General features: G+C 49.5%; 1 protein-coding gene across 1 annotated transcript; it reads right to left on the bottom strand.

Annotated features, from left to right (window-relative positions):
• Positions 1-5,665: 5,665 nt before the first annotated feature.
• On the bottom strand, positions 5,666-17,624 carry LBH (LBH regulator of Wnt signaling pathway). The gene is made up of 3 exons (XM_085054626.1): positions 17,441-17,624; positions 16,634-16,736; positions 5,666-8,154 (listed from the first exon to the last, which is right to left on the bottom strand). Exons 1-3 carry the CDS (start codon positions 17,464-17,466, stop codon positions 7,954-7,956), a joined length of 330 nt encoding a protein of 109 aa, XP_084910752.1. The 5' UTR covers positions 17,467-17,624; the 3' UTR covers positions 5,666-7,953.
• Positions 17,625-17,935: the final 311 nt, after the last annotated feature.

The raw sequence follows: 17,935 nt of genomic DNA, 5'->3' as shown, positions 1-17,935 counted from the left end.
ATCTAAACACCCACATTTTAATGATGATGCAGGCAGCTTAGCATGACTAGCCCAGTGCCAGGGTGGGAGGTGGCATCACAGGGTCTGCAGCTTTTGGGGTTCTTTTTTCCGTGGTCTGGAGCTTTTGCTGGCTGTCTGGATAAAACTCAGCCAAATAAACCATCTCTTCTGACAGCAGTGGCTCTGGAGATTTCTTCTGACCAGGTTTCCTTAAAAGTGACTGCTGTTGCATCACACCAGGAGCCTTCTCTGTAGACAAATGTCTAAGGTTTGTTGGAAGAGACAGGTATGGAAAGTCACTGATGGCAAGTCCCTATAAGGAACAAAACACTCAAGTTAAACGTTATACTTCATGCATCCTGTGGCAATCCTATTTCACAGAGGTCAGGAACAGTTACAGAGGTTTAGTCATTCAGATCAAGCCTGGCAGGGATAGGAAGCCCTGCAGAAATCACTTGGGCTGCTACTGAGAAAAAGTAGCAAGGATTCTGTATGGAGAGGAGCATACAGACAGGGTGCAGCCTGTGAAACAAGCTGCAGCAAACAGACAGTGGAGAAAGGCCCTGGAACAGGCCAGGACAGCTTGAGTCCATCTGGAGCACCAGTGGAGTGCACAGTAGTACGCAGCACAGCTTTCACCTGCCCCATATGGATGTGGGTGCCTCTTCCACACATAGGCACCCACAGCAGGCCCAGCCAGGAATCCACATCCGAGTGCTGCAGATTTGGGAAAATCCCATTTCGGCTCAGCTGAGAGCCCCACGGATAGAGACAGGTCATGAGACTGCACACTACAAAGTCCCTTTGTCCTTGGGGACAGGGATAATACCCCCAGCACGATCAGCTGAGCCTGGCAGGGACTGGAGAGCCCCTGCAAACCTCCCCCTGGTCCTACTGTCAGAGCAAGTTTATGCACGAGACGCTGCTCTAAAGCTGCCTCTCTCTTCCCCTCTTGTGAAGGTATCCCAAATCCCACCAGCTGGAGCATGACTGGGTTAAACCCACCAAATCAATGTCAGAATGTGCCAGTTCCTCACTGGGCTGTGCAGAGGGTAAAGCAGGCAGTGGGCACTGGAGCAGGGGAGGGCAGGGGACTGAGAGGCAAATCCCACAAGCTCACACACTCAGAGCCCTCCTGGCACACTGGAAAGGGTTTTCCCACCCCAGGGAACATGGCAAGCAGCTCCACCTCTGCTGCTTGCCCCACTAGCCACCTCTGGCCAGGTCACCTCTGCCCTGTGGGACGCAGGGCTGTTGTCACCTGGCCACCAAAGCAGGGGCAGTGTGGCTGCAGCTCTTGTGGCAGCAGAGGTCAGTCCTCACCCCACAGGCAGCATCCACGGCAGGCTTGGCAACAGCTGCAGTGGAAAAGAGCTGTCAAACACCGCTCAGGAAGGCTCGTGCTTGACAAATATTTGTTGAGCTGATTGTAACCTGCCTGGCTCGAACCTCTGAATGCAGAGAACCTGTGGGGAAGAGCTCAAACCCCAGTACATACAGCCACCCTTTTTCCCTGCCCTGGCGCAGCTGGAGAAAGCTGCAAACCTGAGCCATCTCCTCACCCCAGCTGAGCTGTTCTCAGCGTGGAGAACAGCAGGAATAGGCTGTTATGTGGCAGTGACCACACTGGGATTCTATTCCTGTGTTTCCCCTTGTGTTGATCCTCACCTTTGCAGCCCAGAGCCAAAGACACCGGCTGATGCCACCCTGGAGGAGGTGGGGAGCTGCCTGCTAGCAGCTGGACCAGGCTCTGGCTGCTGTTCCATCCCTGCAGCTTGCAGCAGAGCTGCAGGCTGAGTGCAGGAGGCTGCCAGCAGGTATGGCAGGGCATTTTGCACACAGCATGTGGCCACCAGCGTCCCTGGGCCAGGGGATGTTTGGGAGAGAGGCAGGATACCCTCTGGGACAGATGGGGCAGGAAATGCCCAGGCTCCTGAACTGGCTGAGGGGAGAATAAAGGAAGCACTGAAAATGAAAGCAAAGCTGCTGTGACATTTTTGTGCTCGGCTTCTGACATCCTCTGCCTCTCATACACTTGACTTCCTCGCTTATTTTTATCAGATGAAGCTGATGGTCGCTGCTACGGTAACCCTGTGTGGTTACAGCTCTGGCAGGGAACGAGTGCTCAGTGCATGCTTCCTTTGTGGCTTCTCTCCCCTCTGTCTTCCCACCCCTCAGGGCTCTCAGAACAGTGGGGTTGACTTTATTATGCCTCAGCTGCCTGTTGAGATGGGTGGAGGTTCACCCCTCTGGGCTCTGTTCCCTTGCACACCAGCCACTGCTATCTTCCATCTCCTCCTCCTGTCTTTGCTCTCTTCAGTGGACACCATACAGGTCTCTGACCCCAAGCATGGGGCTGGGGATTTGTGTTTTAATGTGGAAAAAGTACAAGACAACTCTCACAGGGTTGATAACATGGTATGAGAGAAAAAGCTTTTCACTGACAGGAAAAGGTCTGATTTGAAACAACAAAAATTACTTCTCTTGCTTTGAGCCAAATCCTTCCCCTTTTAGCCATTACAGGGAAGGTGGGACCAGAGAATAAAGGAATCTCTGCCCCAGCTGGTCTGTCTCCAGTCCTGGCATCCAAACTGCACCAGCCTGCTACCCCAGGCTTTCCACTCCTGCTGTGCCCATCAGCACAGCCTGACAAAGTCAAACACCACTCCTCTTCCTCCAGGTGAACTTCCACTGAGCAAATGTTGGGAGCTGCAGAGGTCGATGTGTGTCCCAGGGCAGGTCCTGGCAGCATTTCCAGCCCTTCAGGCACGAAACCATGGAGTCACAAAGGACCTTTGGCAGAGCAGCTGCCCACTGTCTCACCTAACAACCTCACCCACAATGCCCCCCTCACTTTGCAGCAACTCCTGTTCTCTCCATCCCTGCTCATCATCACACAAACACACACAATGCTAGCACCAGTCCCAGCCATTTCCTGACTGAAGCAGGTTTCTCTGCACTCAGTTCCTCCCTAGGTGATGGGCATGAAGCCTCTTCCCTCCCCTTCCTAAAACCACCACTCATAAGCTTGCATTTGTGTAAGGATGGGTTTGAGCTGAGCTGCTCTCCAGCCAGGCTTGCACAGCCCTTTCTGCAGGTGGATGATCTGTAGAAAGTGACACGTTTTTAACCCAAGTGGCTCAAAGCCAATGTCACTGTGCCTCTGCTGGCTTCTGGGAAAGCCTGGAATGGGCCATGGCTCCAGGGATGTCCCACATGCTGCCCTCCTGCTGCAGAGACATCGACACAGATAGATGCTGCTGACTCTGGGGAACCAGGCAGGTGATAACTAAACTCTGCTGTGCTTCTCCCAGACACAGATCTTTGCTTTGCTGTTCAAACATAAGCAGAAAGGCATCACTTGGACCGTGAAACACTCAGAGCTTTTCTCCTCAACTGAGGATTTAGGGATAATAACTCCTCTTGCTTATATAGAGAGACTTGATGCTCAGGATTGCTTTTTGAGAGCTCAGAGCATGTGCATTACAGGCTCTTGCTCCTCACATCCCTTGGTTTGTTCCAGGTGACTAGATTTGGAGGATTTTGTTTTAGTTTCGATTGTGCTTCAAGGCACCTCAAAGCAGATCAGCATCACAAGGATGAAAGCTCCATGTCTTCATCAGCTGGGAACTTCCTATCAGGATTAAAATTGGAAGGAGACAGCTCACCTGTAACAAAATTCAGCTTCTCCTGTTGCTTGCAACGATAAGGAGGGTGGTTACACCAGGGCACGACTTTCACCTGCACCAAGGGCATCTGCATCTTAGGGATGGCTGCTCCTCACATGCAGTGCTGATGAATTATCTTTGCACTTCCACAGAGCAAGAACTTTTCCTGTCTGCACCCAAATGTGGGCAAAGTCAGATGCCAGCAGTTCATGTGCAGAGATTCCAGTGACTGCGTGCTTTGATGAAGCCAAACAGAAGTGGATGTACACTGAACACTACAAATGAAATACCTGGGAGAGTGAACACAGGCTCAGCTAGGCAGGATAGCCATGCACAGCTTGCTGTGTCATCAGTTTCAACTACAGGGCAAAGCTTCTAGGAGGACAAATGCCCTCAGGTTTTAATGTGAGCCAGGAGAAACATTGCTCTGCATGCAAAGAAAGGTCCTTATGCCACCCATCATTTTTTTGGGATGACTAAGGCTCATCCATGCAGCAGCAAGCCCAATTTCATTTGATGATCCAAGCTCCAGTTTGGCCACAATAGCTAGAGACAAGGAGCAGGAAAGAGCCTCCTTCCCACCAGCACTGCTCCAGGCTGACACAAGGCAGACCCCCTGGCTGAGCAAGCCCCACTCAGAGGCCAACACTTCTGATCTCACCCCAAAACAGGATGATCCATCAGGAGCATTCTTCATTTGGATGTGAGCCTGAAAAACCTGTTGGTGTGAAGCACATGGAAGTAACAGACATGTTCAATACATTTGCAGTTTTGCTAACCAGTGCTGTATTCTAAACAAAAACATGCTGGGTCAAGAGTAAACATCTTCACTGATTTCAGACCAGCACATCTGGTCGTCTTGGAAATGCTGCAGCAGCTTCTACAATGAAAAAAACTCCATGCCTGAGGAGAGGGAAAAATCAAAGCACTTCTGCTAGAGGCTGACTGAAGAAGTCAGCTTTAATACTGCATGTTTCTATGGCATAAAACATCCATGAGGGTTGTGCACGATACAATTAATCTTTGAACTGTGGAGCTCACACTGAGCATGCCCTCAGTTCAAGCTTTAAATGTAAGGGTCATTAGTTAGTGTATTTAACCAGTCTCATATCAACATAACACTCCAGCCTCAGCTGAGCTTGTTTGCCTAGGTTAGATTAGAGTCTTAGCTGCTAAATCACAGGAACTTCTATCCATGTACCTTAAAGATATGGGTATTCCAGGGTATTTGCTTATCACCTGAGTTTAGTGGAAAATTTAATCCCATTAAGTACACAGTTTGAATTACTGAATCCTGGTGTGGTCAGACTTCTACACCCAGAAAGTGCCTCAGCACCAAAGAAGCTCAGACTCACACTCAGAAATGCCATTTCCTCCAGCAGCACCATGAACTGCAGCACAGAGCCATCGCTGTGTGACATGACACAGACAGCTTCTCAGGAAGAGCTGGCCTCTAGACCCAAAATGGCCAATGGACAATTGTGGGTAGCTCAGCTGAGACCTTACAAGCACACAGCAAGGCAAGACTTGTCTTCATGAGTGTTGCTTGGGGCAGGGTAAGAGCATGCACAGGGAACATGACTAACAGCACCTACGAATAGTTTCCACTCTCCATTACTTCATGTTCTGTGAGGTTAGGTAAGGGGGTAGATGTAGATTACAGACAAATACAGGTTTTTTTCAGGAACAAATAAGCTGGAGCAGCAGCTTTCTGCAGCCTTTCACACAGCAATGAGCAACCATAGGAAGATGGGGGGCAAAGGTGGTGCCCCTCACTCCAAGTTGACTTAGGTTTCCAATGCCATAGGGCATGATCTGAGGCCAGCCACAAGCACAAAACCAGCATCTCCAGGCTCAACTAAAACACATGAGTCTCCTCAGTTATTTGCATGAGCCTTGCAAGTCAGCACACCCAAGACCTGAAACACCAGGACTGGCCATGGCCTGGAAGATTGACCATCCCAACCCACTTTTGCAGTCAAAACAAAGCCAGTATGTTTGGAAAGCATTTTCAAACTTTATTTACAACTGTCACAGTGACAAAAATGTAGTTTGAAAAAAATGCTAGCTTCTCCCTGAGGCTCAAAAAAGAATTACAGAAATATAGAATGTATATCATACAACAGGAGGAGTTTTACTGGAGTGCTTTGTTCTTTAGATACGTTCAACAACAAATAGAAATATACACAATACTTCCAAAAAAAGATGCAGACAGAAATATGCAAGTCTTTCGGGCAGACAGCAGGTCTGAAGTCCAAGGATTGCCATCTCACTGCTGCCCACATGGTAATATCTTTGATATACAGCTTTGACTTGGTGGTACAGATGGTAGAGACCAATAGAGAGTAACACTTAGAAATAAGACGACTGGCTGGTATGCAGGTGTACAAGCTCATTCCAGTAAGACAGCAAGACTAGAACAAGTGTTACAGACACAACAGCTGAATCCATCACTAGAGAAAATGGTATCACCACATCATGGCCATTTGGTGGTCAATCATCCACCAAGGTGGGCAGGGAGAGTGTCTGACTGGGTCTGCATGGCTGGACCAGAGGCCAGCTGCAGTGTAGGAACACTGAGTTTCTCCCCTGCTTTGTGCTAACTCATCTCCAAACTCCGATCTGTCCAAAATTAGTTACACAGAGCTGATAAATTATTGCCATTATGTTGAAACACAAGCAAGACAAGACTAAAACGATCCTGCCAATATGTTAAAAGCAGTTCCCAAACCCCACCAGCGTTTAACTACTCATGAGGTATTAAAAATACAAATACACACATGTCCAAATAGATTTTAAAAATGGAACCAGTTATAAGCAAAGGGGGGTGGCATTGGGATTATTATGGAAGTTTGGTTAAGGCCTTGACATTTCTTTTTCTCTTCCATGACCCCAGATTTGGTTTAGGTGGTAACTGCTCTTATCCTATCCCAAGGCTGACTGGCTCCCAAGCTGGTCCCCAAAGCTGCAAGATCATCTCTTTCCAGGAAAGCAGCAGGTTACCCTGTCTAGCAGCAGACTGGCCTTTTGCTTGAGGCAGGATATGGTGAAGAGAGGACAACCACAGACTTCACAAAGCCAGTCTGCACTTCATTAAAACAACATGAATGCTTCACCCTTGCTAAGAAGCAGGAACGCATCTTGTCTCGGGACACCCAGACTAATCCTCTCCCAAGAGACCCCATCCTGCAAACCCCACTGGCAATCCACACCAGATCTGGTGTTTCATCTTTGGATGACCCCCAGGTCTGGCAGCCCTCCCCACAACACCCCACCAGCCTGTCCTGCACTGAGGAGGCCCTGCAGTGCAAAGCTGGAGGAGACACCCCGACCCCAGCCCTCTCAAGCCCAAAGCCCAGCAAGTTAGAGACATGAAAGCCCACAACCTCAAGGACACCAAGCTAAGGGGGCACAAATCTCCACCCTTGGGCTTGGGGCACCGTACAAGACAAGACCACCCACAGCAGCCTCAACAAATAGGAGAGAAAAATCTGAGGTGTTCAAACCTACATGAGCTCTTGCTGCAGACAGAAGCACCTTTACATCTGATGCACATCACCTCATGCTCACCACCTGCAAGATAAACTAGGGCATCACAGGAGAGATGACAAGCAGCAGCCTAGCACTATCCTGCAAATACAGCTGCTCAGCATTGAAGAGTCTAAAGGCAAACAGAGGGGGAGAAAGTAACTTTGGGAAAAGTGACTGGAAAACAGGCTCAAACAGCGAGAGCAAGAAACCAGACTACTCCTATGGACGCTCACCTTACCCTAGGAGGTGCCGAACCAGGGAGAGCTACAGGCCCCTTGTCACTAAGTCATTTAGCCATGCTTCGCTATGGACACCCTTCCACCCCCCAACACACAAAATGGAAGCTGTAAGAAAGGCAAATCTGAGATATTTCGGCTCTGTTCTCATGCTTTTAGCCAGAGGCAGCTCCCAGCCAAACGCTGCCACCTCCAACTTTCCTCCCCCTCCCCGAGCTCCCCCCTTCCGCAGTCCTCGTGTGGTCACCCTCTGCCATGTGCTTGGAATTTCACTGCTGCCTCCGCCTCGGAAAAATACAGATAATGATCTCGAGAACAGCAAACATTTCTCTGCGTTACTTCCTTCCTTCCTCAGGAGGTCTGGTGACACCGAGGGCTTCAGTTCTCGATACAGAGAATACAAAAAAACTAAGATCTCGCAGGTGCAAAATTGAACTTGTCTTTTTAAAAAGACTTTCAAAAAAAGTGTGGCTCTTCCTTCAGAAGGGTGCAGTCCCTTGCCTTTCCTCAGATGCCATTTATTGCTCCTTGTTGTCCTTCTTTGCGTCTTCACAGTTTTCTTCCTCCTCCTCCTCATCCTCCTCCTGCACGAGGAACTCTTCAGGCGGCCATCTCAGCTCCCCGCTCTCCACATCACCCTCCGTGGGCTCCACCACGATGGAGGGCAGGCGGTCCTTCAGCTTACAGTAACGATCAAAGTCTGAGGGGTCAGGGAAGATCTGAAAGAGCCAAGGAACAGTCTGTCAGGGGGGCTGCATTCACACAGTCTCAGCCAAAACCCAGCTCGAGACACTTAGGTCTCCAGGGCAGACTAGTCTGGACACAGAGTCAACCACTGAGTGATGGGAGTACTCTTGAACTTGTGAATAACCTTTTCAAGTCTCCAAGTAATGGAAATGAGCGCTGCCCAAGAGGCTTCCAAAGCACGCGCTTGCTTGGATAGTGCTCAGCAAATAGGTACCTGCCCTTTTGGATATTTATCCATATGCCTCACACCCCCCTAGCCCTGCTTTTGCATTAATGCTCTTGAGTTTGCACACGGAGCTATCTCGATCAGAGAATCTGAGATCTCATTTCCTGCTGCTGGTGAGGCTGCCACTGAGCACAGGCTTGTTCTCCAGGCCCTGCTCTGGGAGGCAGGAGGCTCATGGCAACCCAGGGCTAGAGCAGCCCAGACCTTTGCAGCAAGGGCCTGTGTCTGGTATCACTCCAGGGCCACAGTGCCAGCCTGAAATAGCTCAGCTGCATTTTAGAGATAATTTTAGCAGTATTCTGCACACTACAGATACCATACATCAGCACTGAAACTCAGCAGGACACTCATTTTATGGAAGGGCTGGTGACTGGACCATATTTCTTCAGGAAAGGGGTACCTGTGGCATAGCCAGCAGTTATGCACTGTATTCTCATGCAGTGAATACAAGGACTCCTTTATCTCCAGCCCCTCAAGGTGCACAGTGCACTACCTTACCCATTCCCTCCCATCCATTGCTTGAGTATGGATGCACAAGCTTGTGCAGTGCAGCAGCACCAGGGCACATACTCACTGTGGTGCCACTGGGATCTACACTTTGATCCTACTAGGAACTGAGGCAAAATGTGAGTACAGGGAAAAAAAACTGCTGGTGCAGTGTTAGCAGCAGCTTGGCATGACTAGACTGCAATGTGAACACAAAAGGTTGTGTTACTGATGGGTAACCTGCTAGGGGAACAGCTTCAAACCCCAGTTCATCCAGAAGGTAACTGCTGGGTGATAAAATCCACTTGCTACATCAGATCTCCTGGCTAGTAACCAGAAGATTAAACAACCACCACCTGCTATTCCAAACAATTTTATCAGAGAGCCCATTTCACACTAGAGTGGCATTTTAACACCCTAAAGAATAAAATTACAAAGTGCATTTTCCCCTTGAGGTTGTAGGCCAGGTGAGAAGTCATGTGGCTGTGCTTTCCTTTGAACATCATCTGCATTGAACAGACTTGCAGGAGCATCCTTGCAGGGAGCAGCACTGCCAGCCTGAGAGCAAGATCTGATCTGCTTTGATCTTTGTGGTTCCAGTTACAAAAGCAGGCTCCCCATCCAGGAGCCCTGAGCAGTAACCATGAAGCCTCACTCTCCTCATGCCAATCATGTGGGTACACAGCACCTTGGGAAGCCCTGGCCACAAAAAATGAAATAACACCCTATCAACTCCTCCTTCAGCCTAGCAGCTACTAACTACAGCATCACCTCCTTGGTAATATTTGGTTTCTACTGATCAGCCTCATTTTTCCCTCACATGCAAAGCTTTGTGGCAACCAGACTGCCAGCCTGAGAAAGCCACCAGGCTGCTACCTAATGCAAAGTCAGGCAAGGTAACAGAAGGTGATGCACAAATCAGGGGCTGTTTGCACATGTTCATCTGTTCCTGAGGACAGTGGTGCAAGAGCCCAGCTCCCACCATCCAGGTTTTCCAGGTGCACAAGAGCAGCTGAGGTATTTTGAACACAGCCACATCTACCTGAGCACTGCAGTGTGAGCTACTCACTATGAGTCATTCCAGTGAGACAGCAACTGTTTCTTGGACCTTTGTGGCTTCTGCTGGGCCAAACAAAGGCAGTTTCAGGCACATGGTGCATTACTGAAAGTACAGTCAGTGTCTCTTAAGCATCAAGTTATCTAAACCTGGGATAGGGAAAAGAAATACCCTTGACATTACGTGGTTTAGACGGTTGCAATGGAAAAAAAGTGTGGTTCAAGAGGTTACATAAGCTGATAATGTCATGAAAATAGCCTCCTATGCAAGAAAAATAGCAGTATAATAATTAAACTAACCTTTGGCTGCTATTATTTTAAGCACATTAGGTCAAATTGGAGCAATTTCTTTGAAAATAGCCTGCCAGATTTTTTTTCCAGAAACTAAGTAGTAGTCATTTCCTTACAAACAAATATCCTCAAAATGTGGTGTGCAGCTTTTTTAATAAAAAAAACCCTAGCACAATCTTATCTCAAACAGCTGCAGGACAGGCCGAACCCAAGAAGGTCAGGATTTTTTCCACTAAGTCATGCTTTTTAATCGTTGAGGCAGCATGAAGGGAGATGTTGCAACTGTGCTTTGAAGGGGCGTGGACAGTCAATGGAAAAAATACAGAAAGGCAGATTTCCTCCAATGTGACAGGCAGGGCCACAGCAGGCCAAGCACAGGGAGCCAAGGATAAAGGGCTGCAGATTAGGGCTAACTGCACATCTGAGGAAGCCAAGTGAAAAAGTTATCCCAACCAGCCTCCCCACTCCTCTTTATAAAGAAAAAAATAAGCAAGCACCAACTGTCTCTCCTTCTCCAGCAGTGCCATGCTACATTTGTTGGTTCTGTAAGCCTTATCTGGTCCCACTCCAGCTTTAGACAATAGGAACAAAAAACCTCCCTAACTTGCAGCACGCTGGGAATGCAGCAGCTCAGCTCTGACCTGGGAGCTCTGCACTCTCTGGCACAGCAGCCAGGACAGCAAAACCTGCCTCCAAGCCTTTCTGCTCACATTACTCTGCTCAGGAGTGAGGGAGGAACACTCTGCACCTCCCCACCCCACAAAGAGGACAACAGACACGGGTCAGCACCTTCCTCTTGTTCATGACAGGGAGCCACCTTGCACACAGCTGAGGCAGATGCCTTCCCCTGGCTGACCTGGTCACTTGATGGGGGAAAAGTGACAACCAACTGGTTGTAATGGCTGCCTAAAAGCAAATTTAGCTGCAATTCAAAGGTATCTTCCACCACTTCACTTGCATGATACAGCACAAGGAGCTGCAACTGCTTCCACAGAGCCTTCCCCTGCAGCTGAGCTCCTAGCCATGGAGAGACACATACAACACCTCTAGACCCACAGAGGACTTGGATGCTGTATCTTACACTACTCAGCACAGCTTCTTGCTAACAGCAAGACTGGTTTTTACAGGCCCCTCTGGATTATGTTTGGGGAACTGCTCTCCTCATGAACTTATCCAGATCACATACAAATCAACCAAATTCTTGCCTTGCAGCTGGAAAGGGCAGGGAAAAGCAGAACTTGAAACAAAAGCTTGAAATGGTTTTAGGAAGATCATGTTTGCCTCTTTTTCAGATGATCTAGCTCTACTATCCTTGGATGAAGTCTTGGCAACAAGAACGGAAAGTTTTCATTGCCCTGGGGAGGCTCATACCCTCTCAGCATTCGCAGGGATGGAGAAACACGAAAAGCAGGAGAGATGTCAGACAATTAAGAAGATTAGCTCAGCACTACCATAATCCAAGTGACACTTGTTAATTCAAAATAACTTCCACATGTGTACTCCATACTAACACCCATAGTTAAAATGCTTGTCTCTCCTCTCATGGGGCTGAAAACTATTTAAATTGTATTACAGGGAGACTAAAACACTGAGATCTTTCCAAATTAAGTTACTGGTTTGGGGGAAAGCTTTGCTTCATTGTGGTAGCACTATGGAAGGCTGTAACATCCATACTGGGAGACATCCCACTTCAGGTACAGGATACATCCCTGATGGACACATCTCACTCATCCTCCCTGCACTAAAAAGCTGCATTTTGTGTCTCTTCAGCAGCATCAAGCCAATATTCCAAATCCCAAGCCAGCATTTTAGTTCTTAAAATAAAACTTTACTACCATTGAGAAGCATGGCAAGCTCATTTCAGGAAATATTTCAGTCATCTCTCAGTGTCCTCTTCAGAGGACTTCTCCAGCTACAATGCATACTCACACAGTAGTCATGACTTGAGAACGAGCTCCAAGTATGTACACAGCAGCTGTGACTCAGGTTGATGAACCATGACAGCTCCCCAGCCACAGAAACACTGCCCTGTCTCAGGGCATGATGTCAGGGAAACTTCCTACATCTAACCATTTTCCTCCTCAGAGTAGCAAGGCATCAAAGCAGGGAGGAAAAAACATGCTCTGAGGTGTTCCGATGAACTGCTGTCTTCTGTCTGGATTTCAGTGGAACACTTCAGTGCACAGCATAGCTGCAAACATGATTACTTTTGGATCTGTTTATCCCATATCCTGCTTCTGTCTTCATTTAGGTCCCAGATCCTGGAATACACTTGACTCAGCCTACCAATCTTCTCTAGCAGCCATGCTTGCAATCACCCCTTTTGCACAGCCCAATCTCAAGACCTTCCACAGCAGCAAAAACCAGCTCTGCTGAAGGACTTCCTCTGCACAAATCAAGGCTGCACAGACACAAAGCACCTCACAAGAAAACAATTACAGAGGAAGTTTAATTTCCATTGAGCCAACAGCCCTTGGGTCAGTAACACCTTGGCGGTCCAGTTCAATTGGAAGGATCCAACAGACACAGCTCAAGCCCCTCAGCACTGAGCACCACAGCTCTCTGGGAAAGCCAGCGCTTCCCCAGTGCTGATGAAGAGGTGTTGCACTCACCAGAAATTACTTCCCCAACACCAAGGTTTTGCCACAGCCACTGGATAGAGCCTTAAGCCTATTTACCCAGATTCAGCCACTCTGACGTGCTTCCCAGCGAGCTGGGGCTGTGATTAACCTAGACAGATCCCAGCATGATGCGATCATGATTTAAAGAGCTCAAGCTCCCCATGACAACCAAACCTCAGCTGATGGCATGAGGCAAGCTCAGCCTCCTCAGGCCAGTCCCCCACATGGGAGCCTAAAGGACCAGCAAGTCACCAGCCAGCCTGCAGCAAAGCAGCACACTCAACTCAGGACACACACTTTGAGCATTACAGCATTTTCAGTTGTGCTCAGACTGCGCTCCACTTCCAGGAAGCAAGGTAGGATTCCAGTCGAGGCACTGTTTTGACAACAGCTCCACGAAATGATTAATTCAGCCTCTGTTTCAGTGGCATTGTTCGTGCTGCTGGGAGACAGCACAGAGGACAAGCTGGCAGTGCTGATGAGGCTCTTCAAAGAACGGGTATTTCTAGGGGCTGGGAAGAAGCAAACAGTGCATTAAGCTCTGGCTGGCAGCAGAAAAGGCCCAGCTCGCTGGAGATTGCCAAGCAGGAAGTGCATGAAGCCCTCTATAGCCACATCTGTTTGTAGCAGGGGCAACTTGAGCCATCAGCTGCATTTCAATGAGTTTTTTGTTTAGTAAGTCCCATGGGAATTATGGGACATCTATTAAAGATCCAGAAATAGCTTCTCACTGCAGGCACAAGACCCAGCATGACATCATCTCTTCAGTCACATCTTCTGTTTTGTCTATGCTGCCCTGTTCTGAGACTCGTGCCCCAAATTCACCACTCACTTCTGCTCAGGCCCTTGAAATCTGTTGGCTGAACCATCTTCAGGGGGGCTCAGACAGCAGCTTGCTGTCAAAAAAACAGTAATAAAAGCTGTCTTACAGAGAAAGATTTTGAAGTCAGCACACTAGCTTAGAAGCATTTTGCATAATGACTGGAAAAGACATTCCTATGCTGAGGAAGTACAATTTGCTTAAGCCTATAGAGGCAACTCAGCTAATACTGATATTACTTCTGCAGTCTGAATTTTCACACTATTGAGCAGTGATGGCCAGCCCAGCAAAGGGCACAGTGCTTCACCAGGGAGGGCATCAAGGAGTGCAGACCTTCAGCTGATATCTAGGATGGACAGACAGACACCCCAGGGAGTGGAAGATTCAGAAGAAAAAAGCTGACAACCCAAGTTCCTTTCATAACCACTGAGACAGAGAGGAGCCCTGAAGTTCAGTGAACTCCACAAGACAGAGGAGTCAGATTGCTGAAGTTTATATTCAGGGTATGAGCTTGCTTCCTCAGTTTACTTCCAAGTAAAGGCAAAAAGACTTGGAAACAGTACTCTTGGTAGGACAAATCTGTCTACAGCAGGTACTGAGGTGCTTTAGAGCTCCAGCAGTGCTGTACCACCTCCTCTGGTCCAGACAGTTTCATGCCTGCCTCTGGTGGCAGAAGCAGCCCCCAGAATCACAGGCAGCATCCTACAGACCAACTTCCAGACAGTCCCTGCTCTACACAGCTTGAAGGGGTGCATTTTGAACCCCAGTTTCAGGTCATCTCTGTAATAAAAAATTCAAGTTCTACTAAAGGAGCAAGAGAAATTTCTGAAGCTAAAAGGTTGCCTCTCCCAGTTCTGGCTCCACTTTTTATTTTTTGTCTCTCATAGCCAGCCAAGGGCTGTTAGACTGTGAGTGCCTGACTCTGCAGATGAGTGGAGGAAGATGCTGCAGCTTAGAACAACAAGCCTCAGTGCAGGAGCAGTCATGCTCCATTAGCCCTGTCTGGTTTTAAGTCATTGCACTACAGCTCTCAGACAAGCATACAATTTTCCATGTAGCAAACTCTCTCCATCAGCAAGATGAAGCACAAAGTGCCAAAGTCTGAGGTAGAACAAAGAGTTCATGGTGCTATTTGCATCAGATTTGCCCTTGCTGGTCTCAGTTGAGTTTTCAACCCTTTACAAATGCTTTCAACTTACCTTGACTTACACTGTGACATTTGCAGCCTAGCAGCCAGAGAAGGAAGGCTGGATCCTGTTCTCCAATCCTCTTTACACTAAACTGATTTAGAGGTAGACTTCATACACAACCCACACACTGCTAGTGCCATAAGGGTCTTCAGTTTTAACTCCTCTACTCTTACTGCCATCAGTTTGCTTCACCTCAAGGTAAAGTTCCTTGCAGGCATTTAAAAAAAAAAAAAAATCAACTATGACTAGACCACTAAGGAGAACAGATCTAGGATGCAAAAACCCTGCACAGATATGAGTCGTCAGCATTTATGACTCACACTTTATGATGTTCAGGTTCAGATGATCCACTCAAAACCAAACAAGCCTGTTCCCCAGTTGGCCCAAGCAGACTTATCAAGGTCATTAGCACTTGGGGAAGAGCCTAACTGAAGTGATCATTAGAACAAGGAGGGCACCTAGATTCTGCCTCTCACTAGGAATTTGGATGGGTAAATAGAGGCCTTTAACCTGACTGGGTTAAGCCTCTTCATAAGGTGACCCACAAAGACATCCCATGCAGGTTAGTTTGATTGCTTCAGGTCTAACCACTCTCATTCCTGCGCACTCCATCTGTAAGAGGAAAGAGAGGCCACATACTCCCCACTAACTCAACTGCTGAAGCACAGCACAGCTATAAACCAAACAACTTGCATTACCCAGAGCCAGAATCCTGACTAAAAGAAGGAATGCATCCCCTTTTCCTCCACAGAGCTTTGGCTTCTGCCGGAGGCCTCAGCCGTGGCCCAAAGTTCAGTCGATTTCATGCTCCGGTGCACTGCTGCTGCCTTGTAGCTCCCTTTTCAGACATAAATATGCAAACATACAGCACCTCATCTGAATGCACACTTAGAGCAAGTGCCTCTGTGCAGGTTGTGTAACATCTGCAAAGGATGAGCCCTGCATCTGGATCTGCTGGTAAGAGTCACCCAATGCACAGACCAGATGCAAGTCATCTGCCAGCATTCAGTATCTCTGTCAGATCTCATCAACAAGTCTCCTGAAGTGTAGGAAACCATGGAGCTAGGAGGCTAAGATGCCTAACTTCTGTTTTGATTAAGTATAGGCTAGGAACTGAAAGAGATATTGAGACAAAAGGATTGAAGTTTGATCTAGTTGAAGTCCACTTCTTCACCGCAGCCACTGATCTAGAGATTAACAGCTAACTACATTGTTCAGAACTTTCAGAACGAATGCAACCTGTGCCTTCAGGTATCAATATCTCCAGTGACATTTCAAGGCTCATTGAGGCTGTGTCTGTATCACTGTACCTTACAGAAGACTGTTAACCCTCTCAAATGGGCACATCAGAGAGGAAAACCAAGAACTAGACCAAAAAGATGTAGCTGCAACATAAGCAGCATCCTCCTGCTCTCTGCAGATCAACTGTATGCCGTGTTACAAAGATCTTAAGAGTCCTCTCAGCCCAGTGAGTAGCATGAAACCTTTAACCCATCTCCCATTGATCCCCGGGAATGCTGAATGAGTGGGGACTCGGTCACTTCAAAACAACGGAATCCTCTGCCAGCCCGCACTGATAACGAGTGATATTTTAGACAACTACCCCCTGCCAAGCAAACATTCCAGTCTGTTGACTAGTTCTCACTACTGCAAGACCTGCTGTTAGGTCAGGCTATGGAAAGGTACGTTAGACCGAGCTTACAGTCCAGCCCAGGCAATTCCACATGGGATTAATGCCTCAGCTGCCAGCAAAGCTCTTACCTGATACGAAAGCCCATCCTTGCGGGGGCTTAGTCCGATCTCATCCATGGCTGGGGTGTTCATCATCACTTCAGTCATCTCAGCGGATCTCAGATAATCAGAGCTAGAGACAAAAGACAGCATTCCAGTGATCTGAGGGGCTCCGGGAGGGCTGAGCGCGATTCAAGTGGCGAAGCGAGCAGCAGAGGCTGTAGGCAGTCTATTTCTGGTCCCTTCCTTCCTGCCCCCCCTTGGAAGGCAGCGGAAAAAGCTCAGTACCTCGTAAGCCGAAGCCACATCCAATGCCCTGGGAGCACCTCCCCGACTCTCCCCAAGAGCGCAGCTCAAGCACAGCCGGCGCCGCTCCGCCAGCAGCGCTCCGCTCCTAACTGCGCTGCCTCCAGCTCTGCCCCGCCGCGGGGGGAAAGGAAAAAACCGCACCAAATAAAGTGCAAGCGCAGGGGCTTTCGTTTTTCGTTTTCCTTTTAATTTTTATTTTTCAAGGCGGTGCGCTTCAGATCCCGCTGACTTATTTTACAACCGCGGGGACTTCCACGCCAGCGGAGCGCGCGGCGCCAATTCCCGCTCGGCTTTTACAGCCTTAGCGGCATTTCCAGCGCGGCAAAGTGCAGCGAACTGCCCCGGCTCGCAGCTCATCCCGCTACCGCACCGCCCGGCGTGCGAACTGCCGCCTCTGCCCCGCAGCCGCTCCCGGGGCCCCTCGCCTCCTCCCGGGACGGGGAGGCTGCCGAAGGGGCTCGGCTTCCAGCGCCCCCCGGGCAGAGCTGCCATCCCCCCGCCCGCCCCCCGCGGGAAGCGCCCACTCACCAGGGCAGGGGACACAGCACAGACATGAAGTCCCGGCGGAGGCTGCCCCGGGCGGGGGGTGGCGGGAGAGGCACCCAGGCACGGCGCGGGCGCTGCGGGACACGGCGGGACGATGCGTGCACTGCCCGGGGCAAAGCGAGCTCCCTCACGCCTCGGCCGCCGCCTCCCGTCTGAGCCCCGCGCCCGCCGCCGCGCCGCCTTAAATGGCCTGGAGGGGCGTGGCCTGCCCTGGCCACGCCCAGCCGCCTGACGTCAACTTTTTCATGAATGGCCTCGGCGCGCGCCGCCTGCGGGGGGAGGTGTGGGGGTGCGTGTCCCCGTGTCCCCACGGCCCCGTGTGTCCCTGTGTCCCCCATGTCCTCCATGTCCCCACAAGCAGGTGGCAGCGGCGGCCCCGGCCTGCTCGGGCTGTATGTTCCGCTGTTTCGCCCCGGGCCGAGGTGGGGTGCAGCCCCCGGCCGCAGAGGGACGCACCGGCGTTAGCCCGAGCATCAC

This window comes from Lichenostomus cassidix, chromosome 3, assembly GCF_008360975.1.
Source record: "Lichenostomus cassidix isolate B80296 chromosome 3, HeHo_3.0, whole genome shotgun sequence".
Taxonomy (NCBI): domain Eukaryota; kingdom Metazoa; phylum Chordata; class Aves; order Passeriformes; family Meliphagidae; genus Lichenostomus; species Lichenostomus cassidix.
This window is presented reverse-complemented; position numbering and strand designations above follow the sequence as displayed.

Bases quoted from the DNA above. Each gene is read 5' to 3' on its own strand.
- LBH (XM_085054626.1), bottom strand. From the start codon at position 17,466: ATGTCTGTGCTGTGTCCCCTGCCCTG. The intron at 16,737-17,440 runs GTGAGTGGGCGC...TTTTGTCTCTAG, and splicing joins GTGCTGTGTCCCCTGCCCTG to CTCTGATTATCTGAGATCCG. The intron at 8,155-16,633 runs GTAAGAGCTTTG...TGGCTCTTTCAG, and splicing joins AGGATGGGCTTTCGTATCAG to ATCTTCCCTGACCCCTCAGA.